A 17500-nucleotide genomic window follows, 5' to 3' on the forward strand; every position below is an offset into this window, starting at 1 on the left:
CAAATCAATCAATCGTGATCTCCACATAGAACATCTCTCTCTCTCTCTCTCTCTCTCTCTCTCTCTCTCTCTCTCTCTTTTGCTTCCTTAAGCATATTCATGTCTCATTTTCTCGTCATACCTTTTTTCAATAAAAGACAAAACACTCTCTCTCTCTCTCTCTCTCTCTCTCTCTCTCTCTCTCTCTCTCTCTCTCTCTCTCTCTCTCTCTCTTTCTATTTTGCTTCCTTAAGCATATTCATGTCTCATTTTCTCGTCATACCTTTTTTCAATAAAAGACAAAACTCTCTCTCTCTCTCTCTCTCTCTCTCTCTCTCTCTCTCTCTCTCTCTCTCTCTCTCTTCTATTTTGCTTCCTTAAGCAAACTCATGTCTCATTTTCTAGTCATACCTTCTTTCAATAAAACTCTCTCTCTCTCTCTCTCTCTCTCTCTCTCTCTCTCTCTCTCTCTCTCTCTCTCTCTCTCTCCAGTCTCCTTTTGTCGTTTAGCCGCGGAAAATAAAGAGGTTATCTCTCTGTTTCCCATAATTCTTCCTCTTTCCAGTTTCTTTCGACGATTTACGGCTACGCTTCATAACCATAAAACAAAATGAATTCATGTTTCTTAATAAATCACCCGAGAAGATGAATCGTGGTTCGACACGGGGTTGGAGAGGGGTAGGGGATTATAGCTTGATGTGGGGTTGGCATATGCAGGGGAAGGGGGACTTGAGGGGTTCGAAAGGAGAAGGAAGAGTGCTTTGGTGATTGAAAGTTCTCTATTATTTTTTTCTTAGAAGATTAAAAAAGTTATACGATGTCATAATAGTTGCGTTGGTGTGAGATTCCAAAAGAGTGAGAATGAGGAGTGACCCGGGAGGGGTGAGGGTTGAGGGGGGAGTAAAAAGTGAGGGTTGTGGGGAGGGGGGAGGGGAGAGGGGTGAAGGGTGAAGGTTGAGGAGGAGGGGTGAGTAGTGAGAGTTATGGGGGAGGGTTGAGGGGGAGGGGTGAGTAGTGATGGTTATGGGGGAGGGGTGAGGGCTGAGAGGGAGGGGTGAGTAGTGAGGGTTATGGGGGAGGGGTGAGGGTTGAGGGGTGAAGGTGGAGGGGTAAAGGGTAAGGGGGAGGGTTGAGAGGGAGGGGTGAAGGTTGAGGGGGAAGGTTGAGGGGGGAGGGTGAGGGTGAGGGGGGAAGGGTGAGGGTGAGGGGTGAAGGTTGAGGTGGGAGGGTGAAGGTTGAGGGGTGAAGGTTGAGGGGGAGGGGTGATGGTTGAAGGTGAGGGGTTATTAGGGGGGAAGAGAGAGGGAGGGTTGACAAGAAGAGAAGGGGTGAGGAAGGTGGATGAGGGTAGGAGTGGGATGAGGTGCGGTGGGAAGGGGGAGGGGAGAGGGTTGAGGTGCGGTGGGAAGGGGGAGGGGAGAGGGTTGAGGTGCGGTGGGAAGGGGGAGGGGAGAGGGGTGATGTTTGAAAGGTAAGGGGGAGGAGACATCTCTACATATTTGTCAGTGTGTTCGAAATTTCGTGTAATTTCATGAGAGTAAAAATGATGATTGATATTGACGATTAACTTTGTACTGTATTAACTGTTAAATGGACACTGTCAAGAAGTCATTGATATAAATGATGATAACACAAAAATTCTTTACCAAACAAAAGAAACAATGGAATAATGATAAGGATAAATGTAGTAATGAAGACAGAACGTATAATTGTAGTCTCATAAACATGATAATAATGATATTGATAATATTGATAGTGATTTAAAAAATACTAAAGTACAAAATCTTTTTAGGATTTATAAGGGGTATATATAAATACTACTACTACTACTACTACTACTACTACTACTAATAATAATAATAATAAAAAATACCAAATTTCAAAATCAATCTTTTTAAGTATTCATACTGGATATATATCATTAACAACAACAACAACAACAACAGCAATAATAATAATAATAATAATAATAATAATAATAATAATAATAATAATAATAATAATAATTAAGGTAAAAATAAACTCCCCCCCCACCAAAAAATCTAATCACAGGTCACCGCTAAAGTGACAAAAGAAAGAGCTAGAGAACGTATGGCCTCTCGCCCAGCTGAAAGCAGCCCATAATCTAGCATGTACATATGAAGTCCTATTGTCACGGCCCGTCGAGGCTCCGCCATTGGTAATTATGTGCCAGAAGACGCGGGACCCTCCGCGCGCCTTCTGGCTGATACCAATTTTTGCTCTTAATTGGTGTTATTAATCTTGCGACAAGATTCGCCGGGTACCTCGTAAACTAGTCGTGAGCGCTTGGCATCCCTAGATGCTAGGGGAAGATTGTGAGGAAGCCAAATGCTTAGAGAGAGAGAGAGAGAGAGAGAGAGAGAGAGAGAGAGAGAGAGAGAGAGAGAGAGAATGTTTGCGTTGGGTTAGTTTTTGAGGTTGTAGGATGGCATGATATCTAGTGGAAATCATTAGTAGTGTGCTTATAATGCCAGTGGTGGTGATACAGGCCTAAGAGAGAGAGAGAGAGAGAGAGAGAGAGAGAGAGAGAGAGAGAGAGAGCGAGAGAGAGAGAGAGAGAGAGAGAGAGAGTGTGTGTGAGTTTGTGTTGGGTTAGTTTTTGAGGTTGTAGGAGGGCATGATATCTAGTGGAAAGTGGTAGTGATACAGGCCTAATTCTTCGACAAATCAAGCTCTGATTCTTTACATAAGCATTCAAACACATATTCAATCTATAACGTAGAACCTAAACAGGTGCATACACAAAAATATTCGACTTCATAAATGGGAGCAAAACACAAGAGGTTCTGTTTTACCCCATTTTATCCCAACGGTAAAGTATACAAATAAGAGAAAATTATAGGCTAAACATTATACTTTACAATAATTCTGACCATCCTTTACATTCAGATCTTCCCAGACGGTTCCACTATTCGTAATACTAGGTATGCAGTTAATTCTAATAGTCAAGCCTTCTCCATCATGAGGCTCAATACTACACAGTACTCTAGAAGTTTTATTCCAGCTGTGACCAAGTTGTGGAATGATCTTCCTAATCGGGTAGTTGAATCAGTAGAACTTCAAAAGTTCAAACTGCAGCAGATGTTTTCATTTTGAACAGGCTTACATAAGTCCTTTTATAGTTTATATATAAAATATCAGTTTTAATGTTTTTAAGTTTTTAAAACATTTTATTTTGATTATCCATTGCTTCTCATATTGTTTATTTATTTTCTTATTTCCTTTCCTCACTTGCTTTTCCAACTGGGGTTGTAGCTTAGCTATTAATAATAATAATAATAATAATAATAATAATAATAATAATAATAATAATAATAATAATAATAATAATAATAATAATACTGTCTTACTGTTTTTGCATGGCTACTTCAGTTTAATAAATGCCTTTAAATCAAAGTTTTTCTTTAGTCATTAAGGGAGTGTAATAACTATACGTAATACTTTAATGTATCTATAGGGGCTTTATATGTATTGATAATACAAAATTAAATAAACCACCAAATGGAAAACGACCTACAGGCAGTAACTAATGGAAAATATATTTAAATTAAGGAATAACCATTCAAAATTATACAATAAACGTAAAGGAAAATAACTGGGAATTATCAACCACCTCTATAAACAAAAACTAAAAAAAAGAATAAAGCTGCCAAATCAATACCACGAGAGAGAGAGAGAGAGAGAGAGAGAGAGAGAGAGAGAGAGAGAGAGAGAGAGAGAGACGGCAAAGGAAAGAAAATAAGGCAACGGGATAAAAATTCTCTCCGCCATCGATAACAAGTGTAAGAAAAATATTCCAAGCTGTTAACGAAATGGATAGCATGTTTCCCTTCTATCTAAATCCATTGAGCATTAACTTAATACGCTGCCGGGGGCTATTCGCCAAATATATAGAAACATTAGTGTCTGTTTCAGCCTAAACTACTGCCGGACCATTCAATATCTCTCTCTCTCTCTCTCTCCTCTCTCTCTCTCTCTCTCTCTCTCTCTCTCTCTCTCTCTCTCTCAGGGGGTTTATACACGGCAACAAATAAGACCCACTAACGACCTCATTTAGCGTCTGACAATAATGTCCATGGAAAGGCGCATTAGCCCTCGTAAGCTCGCGTTCTCACCGCTACCAAAACCATCCGCCACTATGTTATGCGGAATAAGTTACGCCGGTGATCAGTGTTCGTTTATAAGTGCTCGCCTGGAGATCTTTCTATTACGTCTCTTTACTCTCTTTCTTTCGGGAGGGCGAAGGAGGTGGAAGAGGAGGAGAAAGAGGAGGATGGGCTGCTGACTGGTTACGACCAATAGGGATCTTAGGTGTGAAGTTTGTTCTTCGGTTAAAGACAAGGGTTTATCTGCGACTATAGAAACTTTTGTAAGTCCTCTCCTTACTGTCTACATATTTAGCAATTATTTTGGTGTGTTTACTATACATTTCGGGATACACATTCCACAGAATAAAGGTTACTGGTTCACGGACAGCATCATCTCAAAAAGTGGAAATTTTACAACACACTAAAAGGAAATTTTGGTAAGAATTATATATATATATATATATATATATATATATATATATATATATATATATATATATATATATATAAGTGGAAATTTACAACATACTGTGGACATAAGAGAACATTTTTGTAAGAATTGTATATATATATATATATATATATATATATATATATGTATGTATACATATATATATATATATGTATTATTATTATTATTATTATTATTATTATTATTACTTGCTAAGTTACAACCCTAATTGGAAAGGCAGGATGCTATAAGCCCAGGGGCTCCACCAGGGGAAATAGTTCAGAGAGGAAAATTAACAAGGAAAAATAAGATATTTTAAGAAGAGCAACAATATTAAAATAAATATCACATTATAAACTATAAAATATTTAACAAAACAAGAGGAAGTGTGCCCGAGTGTACCCTCAAGCAAGAGAACTCTAACCCAAGACAGTGGAAGACCATGGTACAGAGGCTATGGCACTACCCAAGATTAGAGCACAATGATTTGATTTTGGAGTGTCCTTCTCCTAGAAGAGCTGCTTACCATAGCTAAAGAGTCTTTTCCACCCTTACCAAGAGGAAAGTAGCCAGTGAACAATTACAGTACAGTAGTTAGCCCCTTGGGTGAAGAAGAATTGTTTGGTAATCTCAGTGTTGTCAGGTGTATGAGGACAGAGGAGAATATGTAAAGAATAGGCCAAACTAATCGGTGTGTGAGTGTATAGGCAAAGGGAAAATGAACCATAGCCAGAGAGAAGGATCCAATGTGGTACTATCTGGCCTGTCAAAAGACCCCATCATCGTTAGTGGCTGCAAGTCCACAGCAAAATAAAGTACTCAGACATATCCTTCCACTTCCGTCTGTTTATGGTCTTCCTATACCAGCCTATGTCTACAAATTTTCTTAGGAGGTCAATCCATCGTCTTCTCTTCCTTCCACTGCTTCGTTTGCAATTTCTAGGAACCCATTCTATTATTATTTTTGTCCCTCCATCATCTGTCATTCTCAATATATGTCCTACCCACGTACATTTCTTTTTCTTACATGTTAGAATATCCTCTACTTTAGTTTGCTCTCGTATCCATGTTGCTCTTTTTCTGTATCTTAGTGGTAATCCCATTATTATTCTTTCCATAGCTTTTTGAGTCCTAACCAGCTCATGTTCTAAGGCTCCAAGTTTCTAATGCGTAAGTTAATACTGGTAAGACAAGCTGATTGAATACTTTTCTTTTCAGAGAAAATTGCATTTCACTTTATCTCATTTTGTTTACCTAAAGCTCTCCATCCCATGCTTATCCCTCTCTTAATTTCGGTCTTATGTCCTGGGGAATCATTTATTGTCTGTCTTAAGTACGCATATTCATTACAAATTCTAGAGTTATCAAGAGAGATATAAGTTCATTTCAAGTTCACTGTACATATACCTGTCGAATTCAGGAATCGGTTGTTAGACTTGAAATCAACTCGTCTCCAACATGATAGCTGATTAGTGAGTTTGCAACACGAGATTATTTATGATGAATACGTATCACTAACACTCGTGATTTTAATTAGTGTAAATTCGTCCCTGCAGGCATTGTTTCAGATAAAGGCATATGTTCGAATCCTTGCCCTGCCAGAAGCATTTATCATAAATGAATTTCCAGTGAATTTACATTCCTAAAGGTAGAATTCGGTATTAAATGCCATTGTGGTTGATATTTACAGTGATTATTACTACTGCTTGATAGGCTGCAACCCTAGTTGGAAAAGTAGGATGCTTCAAGCCCAAGGGTTCCAATAGAGAAAAATAGCCCAGTGAGGAAAAGAATTGAATAAACTACAGAAGTAATGAACAATATAAAATATTTTAAGAACAGTAACAATATTAAGACATCTTTCATCATTACACTAAAATATAAAAAAAAGAAATAAAAACAAGAGGAAGAGAAATAAGATAGAAAAGTGTGCTCGCGTGTACGCTCAAGCAAGAGAACTCTATCCCAGGACAGTGGAAGACCACGGGACAAAGGCTATGGCACTACCCATGAATAGACAACAATGGTTTGATTTCGGAGTTTCCTTCTCCTTGAAGAGTTGCTTACCATAGCTAAAGAGTCTCTTCTACCTTACCAAAGGATAGTAGCCACTGAACAATTATCGTGCAGTAGCTAACCTTTTGAGTTTAGAGTTGGTTGGAAATCTCAGTGTTGTGAAGTGTATGCGGACAAAGGAGAATATGGAAAGAATAGGCCAGACTATACGGTATATGTGTAGGCATAGGAAACATGAGCCGTAGAAACATGAGCCGTAACCAGAGAGATGGGTCAAATTTAGTACTGTCTGGCCAGTCAAAGGACCCAATAGCTCTCTCACTCTATTACCTCAACGGGTGGTTGGTGCCCCAGCCAACCTCTCTCTCTCTCTCTCTCTCTCTCTCTCTGTACACACACAAATACACACACACACACACACACACACACACATATATATATATATATATATATAAATTGACCTCTTATTTGATGTTCATTATGTGAACCACACAAATCAGATTCTACGTAACACATGAAGAGGACTACAATTCTCTCTCTCTCTCTCTCTCTCTCTCTCTCTCTCTCTCTGCTCTATCTTCCGGTCGGTTCCTAACATCTTCTGCCCGGAGACTGAACAATTCACCAACATCGTCGCTCGGCCACAATACGCCAGAAGTCCGGAAAACCTACATTATCCACTTGAAAGATTCGCTACAATGGACGGAGCGAGGAAGCTGTCCACCATCGGGTGGCCATAATCTAAGAAGGGGGGGGGGGGTGTTTGGTTAGAAGGGGGGGGGGGACACGACTGCAAGAGAAGACGTTGTCCCTTTTCTTTCCCTCCTTTATATCCTATACTGAAATGTCGAAAAGAGGAAAAAGAGGACAAGACGAGTTGTAACAATGATAAACAAAGGATGAAAAGCATTCATGACAATGACAGTTTAGTGATGAATAGCTTCGGTCATAAGTTGGCTTTAAAGGACGAGAGAAAGTTATGGCAGCCAATGAAAGGAAAAACCCCATAGATATTCACACTCGATATAACATGTGTCGGGTACCTCATTTTGTCCTTCATTTTGTTATACGACTCTACAGATGAGTTATTCAATTCCTTTTTCGTCCATTTTCTACACTATTTCCATCTCTATGGGTGTTTATTTATCATCATATCATGATTTCCCCGACGTCTTAGGTTATCATATTTGATAGTTATCCTTCGTATGCTTAATCACATTTCTGTTGTAATTGCTCGATGAATACACGAAATTAAATGGTTTAATGTCTATGGATACAACTTCAAGAGACAATGAATATATTTATAGAAGGTCCTGTTTTATATACAAAGTACAGTTTGTTGTTTATTCTCCTACCAAATGGCATTTCCACCTGTGTATGAACAGATCCTCTTATAAAGGAACTTGGTAAGACAATGCTTCAACAGTAAACCTTGAATCTAAGAATCAAAAGGGTTCTGTGGATACAAACTAGAGGATTAGACCAACTACAGATTGATGTGAACTTTTGATAGGGACAAGCAACAGCTAAGACCATCTGATGTGCATTAATCGACAATAGAAAATATAAAAAAGCGACACTACATTAATTCAAATATGTAATTATATAAACACATGCAAACAATATCAGAAGATTCGAATCACTGGACAATACATTAAACAATTGAAGTATGTAGACCAAAGAAAATTACTCAAAACGCTAAACACAATAGTGTTGGTTTACTTGACTTGGCTTGGCTTGAAAAATAAATAAGATGAACCAGCAAACATAGTTTTAAGAAATTTGATCCAAAAGAAAGTAAATGTTACTCTTAATATTACTCTTTTTAAACATTTAATTTTTCCTTGTTTCCTTTCCTCACTGGGCTATTTTCCCTCTTGGAGCCCCTGGGCTTATAGCATTGTGCTTTCCTAACTAAGGCTGTAGCTTAGCAATTAATAATAATAATAATAATAATAATAATAATAATAATAATAATAAAAACAACAGGGAAAATAACCCCACTCGTATAAACGCGAACCACAACTGTGGACTGGAACAACCTCTCAACAGAGAGGGCCGTTTTACATGGCAGCCACCATATGCAGATCAGGGTTATGGGTGATCAACCCCCTGTTTCCGGAGATCTTGAGATCTGGTGGGGTCGTCACCGAAATCTCCTGCCGTTCGCAGAGAGACTTCTCCCATTCGCAGGGTTATTCGAGTCTTAACAGCCGCCCTTCGCGCTGTTCTGTGGAGAGTCATCTATTCCTTCTATCACCTCAGCGTAGGGTCAGCATGGAATGTGCCTATTCACACGGTACTATGGATTGCCTATGTTTTGTTTTTACTTTTATTTTGAATTTATTATGACAATTTCATGTTCTTTTGTTTGCCTATATCTTTTTATGTCTTTTGACAGTGGATTATTATTACTATTTTTTTCTAAATATACAAGTGCTTCCCTCTTCATTTTATGTGTTTTTTTTCTTTCTTATTTGTCTGCTTTATACGTTTTAAGGTAGTCTTTTGAAATTATAAAACAAAAGAATTGTGAACAGAGAGAGAGAGAGAGGAGAGAGAGAGAGAGAGAGAGAGAGAGAGAGAGAGAGAGAGAGAGAGAGAGAGAGAGAGAGAGAGAATTCACCTCAATACCTTCCAAATTTTAATTCAAGTGTTTTTAGAATCTCTAACTTCAACATTCGTAAAATCTATTGGAAATTGAATAATGGTTACTAATCCTAGCATATATCAAAATTTCTTTTATGCAGTACCCAGCTATTTATATGACATTAGATAAAGATATATAAATAATATGAATAATACTAAAAATGATATGCATATCCGAACCTTCTATCATCATGCAATCTGAAGTGTGAAATTTAACATTCGTCAAACCATTAATTAGATATAAGGTGTAAATATATTAAATGTTCAGCACGGGATCTAACATGCACACTGTTAAAAATTTGTATAAAAAAACGGTAAATGCCAGGCAACATTTATTCCAGGATTTTTACCGTTTATAAGAACGGTTACATTGACGTAAAGAAGTAATATTACGGTCACCAACCCGTAAAATATAAGAACAAAGTATGATAAAATTACGGTCACCTGTATTTTACTGAAATATGGCTGAGAACAGTAGATTTTTACGGAGAACTTCCGATTAAAATTACGGTATTTTTAACAGCGTACTTGACACTTAACAGGAGAACTTAGATTTAAATTTTAGTTTCCACCACGGAACCCAAACATTCGTTAAAAACATCTGACACGCATGATACATCCACATTTATCTAACATTTAATGCTCAGAATGGATCTAACATCCACTTATCATTCAATGCGCGGTGTCGGAGCTAACAATTATTTTACTGGCCGAGACATTAACGTCCTTCACCCGATAAGGACTTCTCCTATCTCTCCCAGCTGCATCGGACATCTCCTGTTAGGTTCACTCGCTCTCGCCGACTCCCTTCTCCCAGTTACTTATTCTTTCCGAGGGCCTCATTAGATAACACCTGTTGCTACAGCTGTCCGCATTATCTGAGTGATGGACAAGTGACGAGTGATAAATGTACCGAGGTGTGCAATCTCCCCGTAGTCGTCATCCTCCTCCTTCAGCTGTTGCTGCTGCTGCTACCTGTAGCAGTAACAGCAGCAGACGTACGAAATTGTCAGCCTTGACAGGTACTCGCGGTCTCTCGGTATTAACAAGCTTGTACGACTAGAGCCGTGAACAGGCAACTTTCAAAGCGGCTCTCAGGTCTAATTTTGTTTTCCATTTTCATCTTTCTTTTTCGGGTCAGGGTTAAATAAGGGACTTTTCCAACACTCACCACCATTATTCACATTTTATCTTGTCAGTATTAAAGCACCCTCCCAACAGCGTCGGTTCTAAAGAAATTATATACTCTAAATAGAATGAAAAATGAATTCACTTCACAACAGTTTTTTATTTACCTTAATTAGTTTTACGTGAGCTTGAGAATACAATTATGAATCAAGTATTTTCCAAGATTGTCCAACAAAGTGAGTGAGGTCAGCTGCGGCTTTTATCAGTATGCGCTTAAATAATAAAAATCAAGTATAAATACAAACAACTTTGTAATACTCCACCTAATGAATTATAATGACACGCACTCCTTTGTTCTTAGAGGATAGCGAAATCATGGCTAGGTGGAGGGAAAAGGAAAATAAATTGAAAATGTTCTTACATACCATTCTATTTTTGGCTTCATCTTTTTGTGTAGCAGTATTTAAATATCTAACACTAACATAATGAGTCCCTTTACTTGCATATTATTTTTTGACTTAGAAGAATCTTACCCATTTTTAACTTTTGATTTTGAAGAATCTTTGTTTACTTAATAACAATGAAAATGTAAAAAAAAATTGATAATGCAAGTTGCAAAAATATCACAGATGGATTTAATGCTAGTCAATTATCAGTTTTCACAAGAAGGGATAAGTGTTAAAGACCAGGAATTAAAAAGAAAGTATAATACCCTCCCACCCCCAAAAAAAGAATATATATATATACATGTATATATATATATATATATATATATATATATATATACATATATATATATATATATATATATATATATATATATATATATATATATGTATGTATATATATATATATATATATATATATATATATATATATATATATATGTATGTATATATATATATATATATATATATATATATATATATATATATATATTGTGACTGTAAAAATATATTCATAAATATTCACAGAAAACCACTAGTTATCTCCCTAATTGGAACAATTCTTTAAAAAGCTCGGTAAACCGGAATTCCATGATGATTTATAAAAACTATATGACTTGGATAATCTATTTTTGACTCTGTTATCGACAATTCTACTTCTGGGGAGACAAGAGCTGCTATTATTATTATTATTATTATTATTATTATTATTATTATTATTATTGCTAAGCTACAACCCTAGTTGGAAAAGCAGAATGCCTGGGCTTCAACAGAAAAATAGCCCAGTGAGGAAAGGAAACAAGGAAAAAGTAAATATTTCCAGAACAACAACATTGAAATAAGTATTTCTCATATAAACTCTAAAAAAATTTAATAAAACAAGAGGAATAGAAGTTAGATAGAATAGTGTGCCAGAGTGTACCATCAAGCAAGAGAACTCTAACCCAAGGCAGTGGAAAACCATTGTACAGAGGCTATGGCATTACCCAAGACTAGAGAACAATGGTTTGATTTTGGAGTGTCCATCTCCTAGAAGAGCTGCCTACCATAACTAGAATATCTCTTCTACCCTTACCAAGAGGAAAGTAGCTAATGAGCAATTACAGTGCAATAGTAAGAACTGTTATGAACTAACTTACACCCACCGAGTGGTGTCTCTTACGCATACTGTCACGTGGCAACTTGAGTCAGCTCAATTCAATTCATATTCATTGATCTTCGAAGACAATCAGTACCGTGAGATTGAACGTGATGTTATATCTCTTTCGAACACACGCAGCAACAGAGAGAGAGAGAGAGAGAGAGAGAGAGAGAGAGAGAGAGAGAGAGAGAGAGAGAGAGAGAGAGAGAGAGAGAGTTTATTTGGATGTAAGGAAACCTATATATTCAATAAATAATAGAATTATATAACGAGTTCTAATAATTGCACGGTATGAGAGAGAGATAGAGAGAGAGAGAGAGAGAGAGAGAGAGAGAGAGAGACTCTTTAATACAAACATAAAGATATAACATACGGGTGAGAGAAATTCGTGATTCGATAATGAGGTGACTTCTTACGTTTCCCGGAAATAGTAATTACATTTGCTTAAATGCGTTCATTACTTCAGGTGACATTCTATTATTTCTCTTTATAAGTTTAAACGAAGATCATTCCGCCCTTATTTATCATATGTATACGTAACAAAAACACATATGTTTATATATATATATATATATATATATATATATATATATATATATATATATATATATAGTCTACGAATCTCTCTCTCTCTCTCTCTCTCTCTCTCTCTCTCTCTCTCTCTCTCTCTCTCTCTCTCTCTCTCTATATATATATATATATATATAGATATATAGATATACATATACATATATATAAAGTATATATATACATATATATTATATATACATTAATAAATACATATGCATAGATCTATAGTCAATGTGTAACTTATCTTATTTCAATCCACCTGTGTGCATGTATATATATTTATGCATCTTTATGTACATAGATATGAATATATATGTATACACACTTATACACACACATATGTATATATATATATATATATACATATATATATATATAATTAGGCAATTTAGGTTTTATAATGGCAATTGAAAATAATAATCCTGTACATCATCATCGCCATCATCGTTAATAATAATAATAATAATAATAATAATAATAATAATAATGACAGTAAGCCCAACTAGAACATGAAATATGACGAATTTCAAAAAAATCAGATTAACTGTAAAATAAGTAAAACTAAACAAATAATTTGACAAAAAGCAAATAATAATAGATTCTATTCATATCCGCCACCGGTATCATGAATTCGCCTTCGTCAGACCCATCAATCATTCAGGTGCTCCTGGTACTCCGCCCTCATCTGATGGCTCATGATGATTGTCTCTTTTAAGGACTTATGGGGGTAATTAATTTGCAGTGGTAGCAATATATATATATATATATATATATATATATATATATATATATATATATATATATAGAGAGAGAGAGGAAATTATAGCTATAGTGATAAAAATATAAGAATATGTTTTTATCTATTTTTTTCTTTTGGTGACAGTCATAAATAAATGTAATATCGATTTTAATAGCATTTCAGATTAGTTTCCATTATATTTTGACAAAATGACAATGGCAATAATGATGATAAAGTTAATGGTATTTTACTTTTACTACCACAGTAGTAGTGACTATTATAATAATAATAATAATAATAATAATAATAATAATAATAATAATAATAATAATAATAATAATAATAATAATGCAACTACTACTTCTACAACTATTAATAATAATAATAATAATAATAATAATAATAATAATAATAATAATATCAGATTAAAACATAATCCTATATCTTCCAAAATGACTACCAAAATACACAATAAAAATATGGTCCAACTGATATTTTGGAGAATTTTCGTCAAAATCATTGATTGAAATACTTTAGAAATTAAAATTATAAATGAAGAGATATTTCACCATTGTCTCATCTATAATTTCTTCTGTAAAATTGCAAACGTTAGATGACCGTAATTAATATATTCTTGAGGGCTATATGGAGACATCTTTAACTAGGTAATGAAGTAATAGGTTTGATTGTATGAATACAGAGAGAGAGAGAGAGAGAGAGAGAGAGAGAGAGAGAGAGAGAGAGAGAGAGAGAGAGAGAGAAGAGAGAGAGAGAGAGAAACTTGATTTAAAATTCCACCTGATTTCATTAGCGTTGCTTTTTTTTTTTTTTTTGAGAGAGAGGAGAGAGAGAGAGAGAGAGAGAGGAGAGAGAGAGAGAGAGAGAGAGAGAGAGAGATCATGTGATTTAAAATTCCACCTGATTTCATTATTGTCACCTTTAAAATAAAAGATAAACTGGATGGGAAATAACCAAAAATTCACATTGACTAAATTTACCTAGAATAAAAAATGAAAAATAAAAGTATGCGAAAAAATAAAACAGCTCCTCAACAAACTACAGCAAAAGAGACCCCATCCTTGGAAGTCCTTCGTCTGCGTATCTCAAACGAATGACTCCGCGGCCGCAAAATGTATAAGATGACGTTGGATTGTATATGGCGCTCTCCTCGAAAAACACTTGCATTATTCAACATTACTCATCGCCGTCCCTCTTTATTCAACCACCAATTACCCACCCGACCGCAACCCGTAAACTGCCTTATAGGAAGGTAGCGTGGAGGTCCTGAGACTCGTTACCAACTGCAATATATGGCCAACTTTTAACTAACTGGCATCGGCACGGTAAACAAACAAGATATTTATTGGCGACCTGATCGTCTCCAACAGCTATGTATTATTCCCAGTCGAGTTCGTTATATAAAATGGCCCTGGCTAATTTGTAAGTGGGGAGCACTAACAAGATGGAGAGCCCAGAAACCCGAGTCTCCAGTTCTTATAGGTAAATAAACAAGATAGTTAACCGCCGAGATTCACCGTGGTGACGGTGCTTGTCTTGTTTGTGGGCATTTTCTTGTCAGTTTTGATACTCTACCTGCGCCTACTTTTTCCTTCGGTATTCGTCTATCTAATTCTGATCTCTATTTGCATTTTTATATTCGCCAAAAAGTAAATTTCTGGGAGTTTATCCAACTTTGTTTGCATTTTGAAAGTACGCTTTCCATGTTTCAAATTCATTTCAGGTATGGCTATGCTCTTTATAAATGTTGAATACGAATTTCAATATATGTTTTTCTTGACTTCTCCAAAAAGGTAAATTTCTGGGTGTTTATCTAACTTCATTTGCATTTTAAAAGTACGCTTTACATGTTCAAAACTCATTTCAGGTATAGCTATGTTCTTTATAAATGTTGAATACGATTTTCAATAATTTGTGTTTCCTACCTTCGCCAAAAAGTAACTTTCTGGTTGTTCATCTAACTTCATATACGTTTTTGAGGTTTACTTTTCATGTTCCAAATCCATTTCAGGTAAGGCTACGTTCTTTATAAATGTTACCTACTATTTTACATAATTCTGACCATCCTTTGCATTCGGGATCTTCTCAGACTGTACCATCCTGTGCATAGTACAAGGTATGCAGTTAATTCTAAAATGCTTGCCTTCTCCATCACAAGGCTCAGCACTACCCAGTATTCTAGAAGTTTTATTCCCGCTGTGATCAGATTGTGAAACAATTTTCCTAAACTCATAGTTTAATCGATGGTACTTCAGAAGTTCAAACTTGCAATAGATGTTTGTTATGTTGAACAGGTAGACATAAAAGTATATTTATGTGACAGCTCTATTTTTACGTTGTTACTGATCCTGAAAACTATATAGATTTTTCATCTTTTATTCATTACCTTTATGATATACAGTAGTTTATTTATTCTATAGTTTCTTTTCTTCACTGTACATTTTCCCCGTTGTGGGCCTATGACTTGTAGAATCCTGCTTTTCCAACCAGGACCGTACCTACAAACATTTCATTTTGTGTACCATTGTTGAGGTTTGATTACAAATCACTGCATTAACTATATATTCCACTATGTACGTGTACTAATTACTTCGGTGATTCCCTGTATACCAGTGATGTCGACAGCTAGAAAAATAACCGTAGACTGGGCACTTTAAAGGTTTAAAGGTCGCTCATGAATGACAGAGGCAAGGAACAGTGACACTGCCCTATCGAGCAGGGCAATGCCCTAGAGTTTGACCATATATACATATGATCATCGCCCAAACCCCCTCTCCACCCAAGCTATGACCAAGGAGGGCCAGGCAATGGCTGCTGATGACTCAGCAGATAGACCTATAGGCTCCCCCAAAAACCCGATCATTAGCTCACAAGGATGGTGAGATTGCAGCGACCAAAATAAAAAACTGACGAGTTTGAGCGGGACTCGAACCACAATCTGGCGTTCACTAATCAGGGACGTTACCACATCGGCCACCATAGCACTTGAGCAATATAGGTCAAACATGGACAAAGGCCAAAAGTATGCTGGCACCAGATAGCCGGGTATGGGGGAATCATATCAATTTATTATATCAGTAGTATTACATACTAAACTGGGTCTGGAATACTAAATTGTAAGAGGGCAATATTCTCTGCCTAACAAAGACTAAGAACAGTTTTATTATTATTACATGAAGTTTCCTCATACTCTTTAATTGATAATGGTACAGGTAGATATTTATATAAAAATATCTGGATTTCTGGAAACCTTTACATTTTTGCTAAACAAAACCACCTTTTTTGGAATTTTATATAAAATTTCTTCACTTAAAGGTTTAAAGGCCGCTCATGAATGGCAGAAGCAAGGAACAGCGACATTGTCCTATCAAACAGGAGAATGACATAGAGACTAACCATATATACATATGATCAGCCACCAAGCTAGGACCAAGGAGGGACGGGCAATGGCTGCTGATGAATCAGCAGATACCCTATAGGCTCCCACAACTCCTCCCATCCTTAGCTCACATGGAGGGTGAGGTTGCAGCAACCAAAGGAACTAACGATTTGAGCGGGACTCAAACACCAGTCTAGTGATCACCAGTCAGGAACGTTACCACATAGGCCACCACAACCCTATAATTTTTCTTTACTAGAACTAAATTAGTTCAGCATTGCTTGACGTACAGTTAGACACAAATTCCTGTTATACCTCGCTCCCTGTCACACCCTTACTATGCAGCGACTAACCTAACAGATAGTGTAGGGAAGGATGCCAGAGGTGGTGGGTGGGGATTAACGCAAGATCTCACCTCACAGTAAGGGTATGACAGGGTGTACTTGCTCAGAACGAAGTGTGCCTGAAATTCCTGTGGCCAACTGTACATACCTACCGTTAATCTATATGCCAAGACAACTACTTTTCAAGTTATAAAAATTTCAAGCAAAATGGTTTCTCGTTCTTAATCAAACTCTGAGTACCTTAAGTTAAAGAATGGACACTAACATGAAAATTAGTTATTAATATTCAAATTAATAAACATTAAAGTTCTACACTAAAGAATGTAATTACTTATATGTTCTGATGAATATTTATTTGAGATGTTTATCATTTAGGAAAGAATATAGGATTCTGACTATTTGAAAGAAAAAAGCTTAGTGAAAAAGGTCAATTAAAGCGGAGGAGTTAACTAAGTCTGGACAAGGCTTGTAACGGCATTTTTCCTTCTCGTAAAAAGATATTTAAAAGTCAGATTTTAAGGCACCTGCTGG

General features: G+C 36.2%; 1 protein-coding gene across 1 annotated transcript; it reads right to left on the reverse strand.

Moving 5' to 3' along the window:
* Positions 1-1000: 1000 nt before the first annotated feature.
* LOC137652711 (uncharacterized) lies at positions 1001-1468 on the reverse strand. The gene has a single exon (XM_068386114.1). It carries the CDS (start codon positions 1466-1468, stop codon positions 1001-1003), a length of 468 nt encoding a protein of 155 aa, XP_068242215.1.
* Positions 1469-17500: the final 16032 nt, after the last annotated feature.

The sequence above is a fragment of the Palaemon carinicauda genome, chromosome 14 (genome assembly GCF_036898095.1).
Source record: "Palaemon carinicauda isolate YSFRI2023 chromosome 14, ASM3689809v2, whole genome shotgun sequence".
Classification (NCBI taxonomy): domain Eukaryota; kingdom Metazoa; phylum Arthropoda; class Malacostraca; order Decapoda; family Palaemonidae; genus Palaemon; species Palaemon carinicauda.

Bases quoted from the DNA above. Each gene is read 5' to 3' on its own strand.
- LOC137652711 (XM_068386114.1), bottom strand. From the start codon at position 1,468: ATGTCTCCTCCCCCTTACCTTTCAAACATCACCCCTCTCCCCTCCCCC.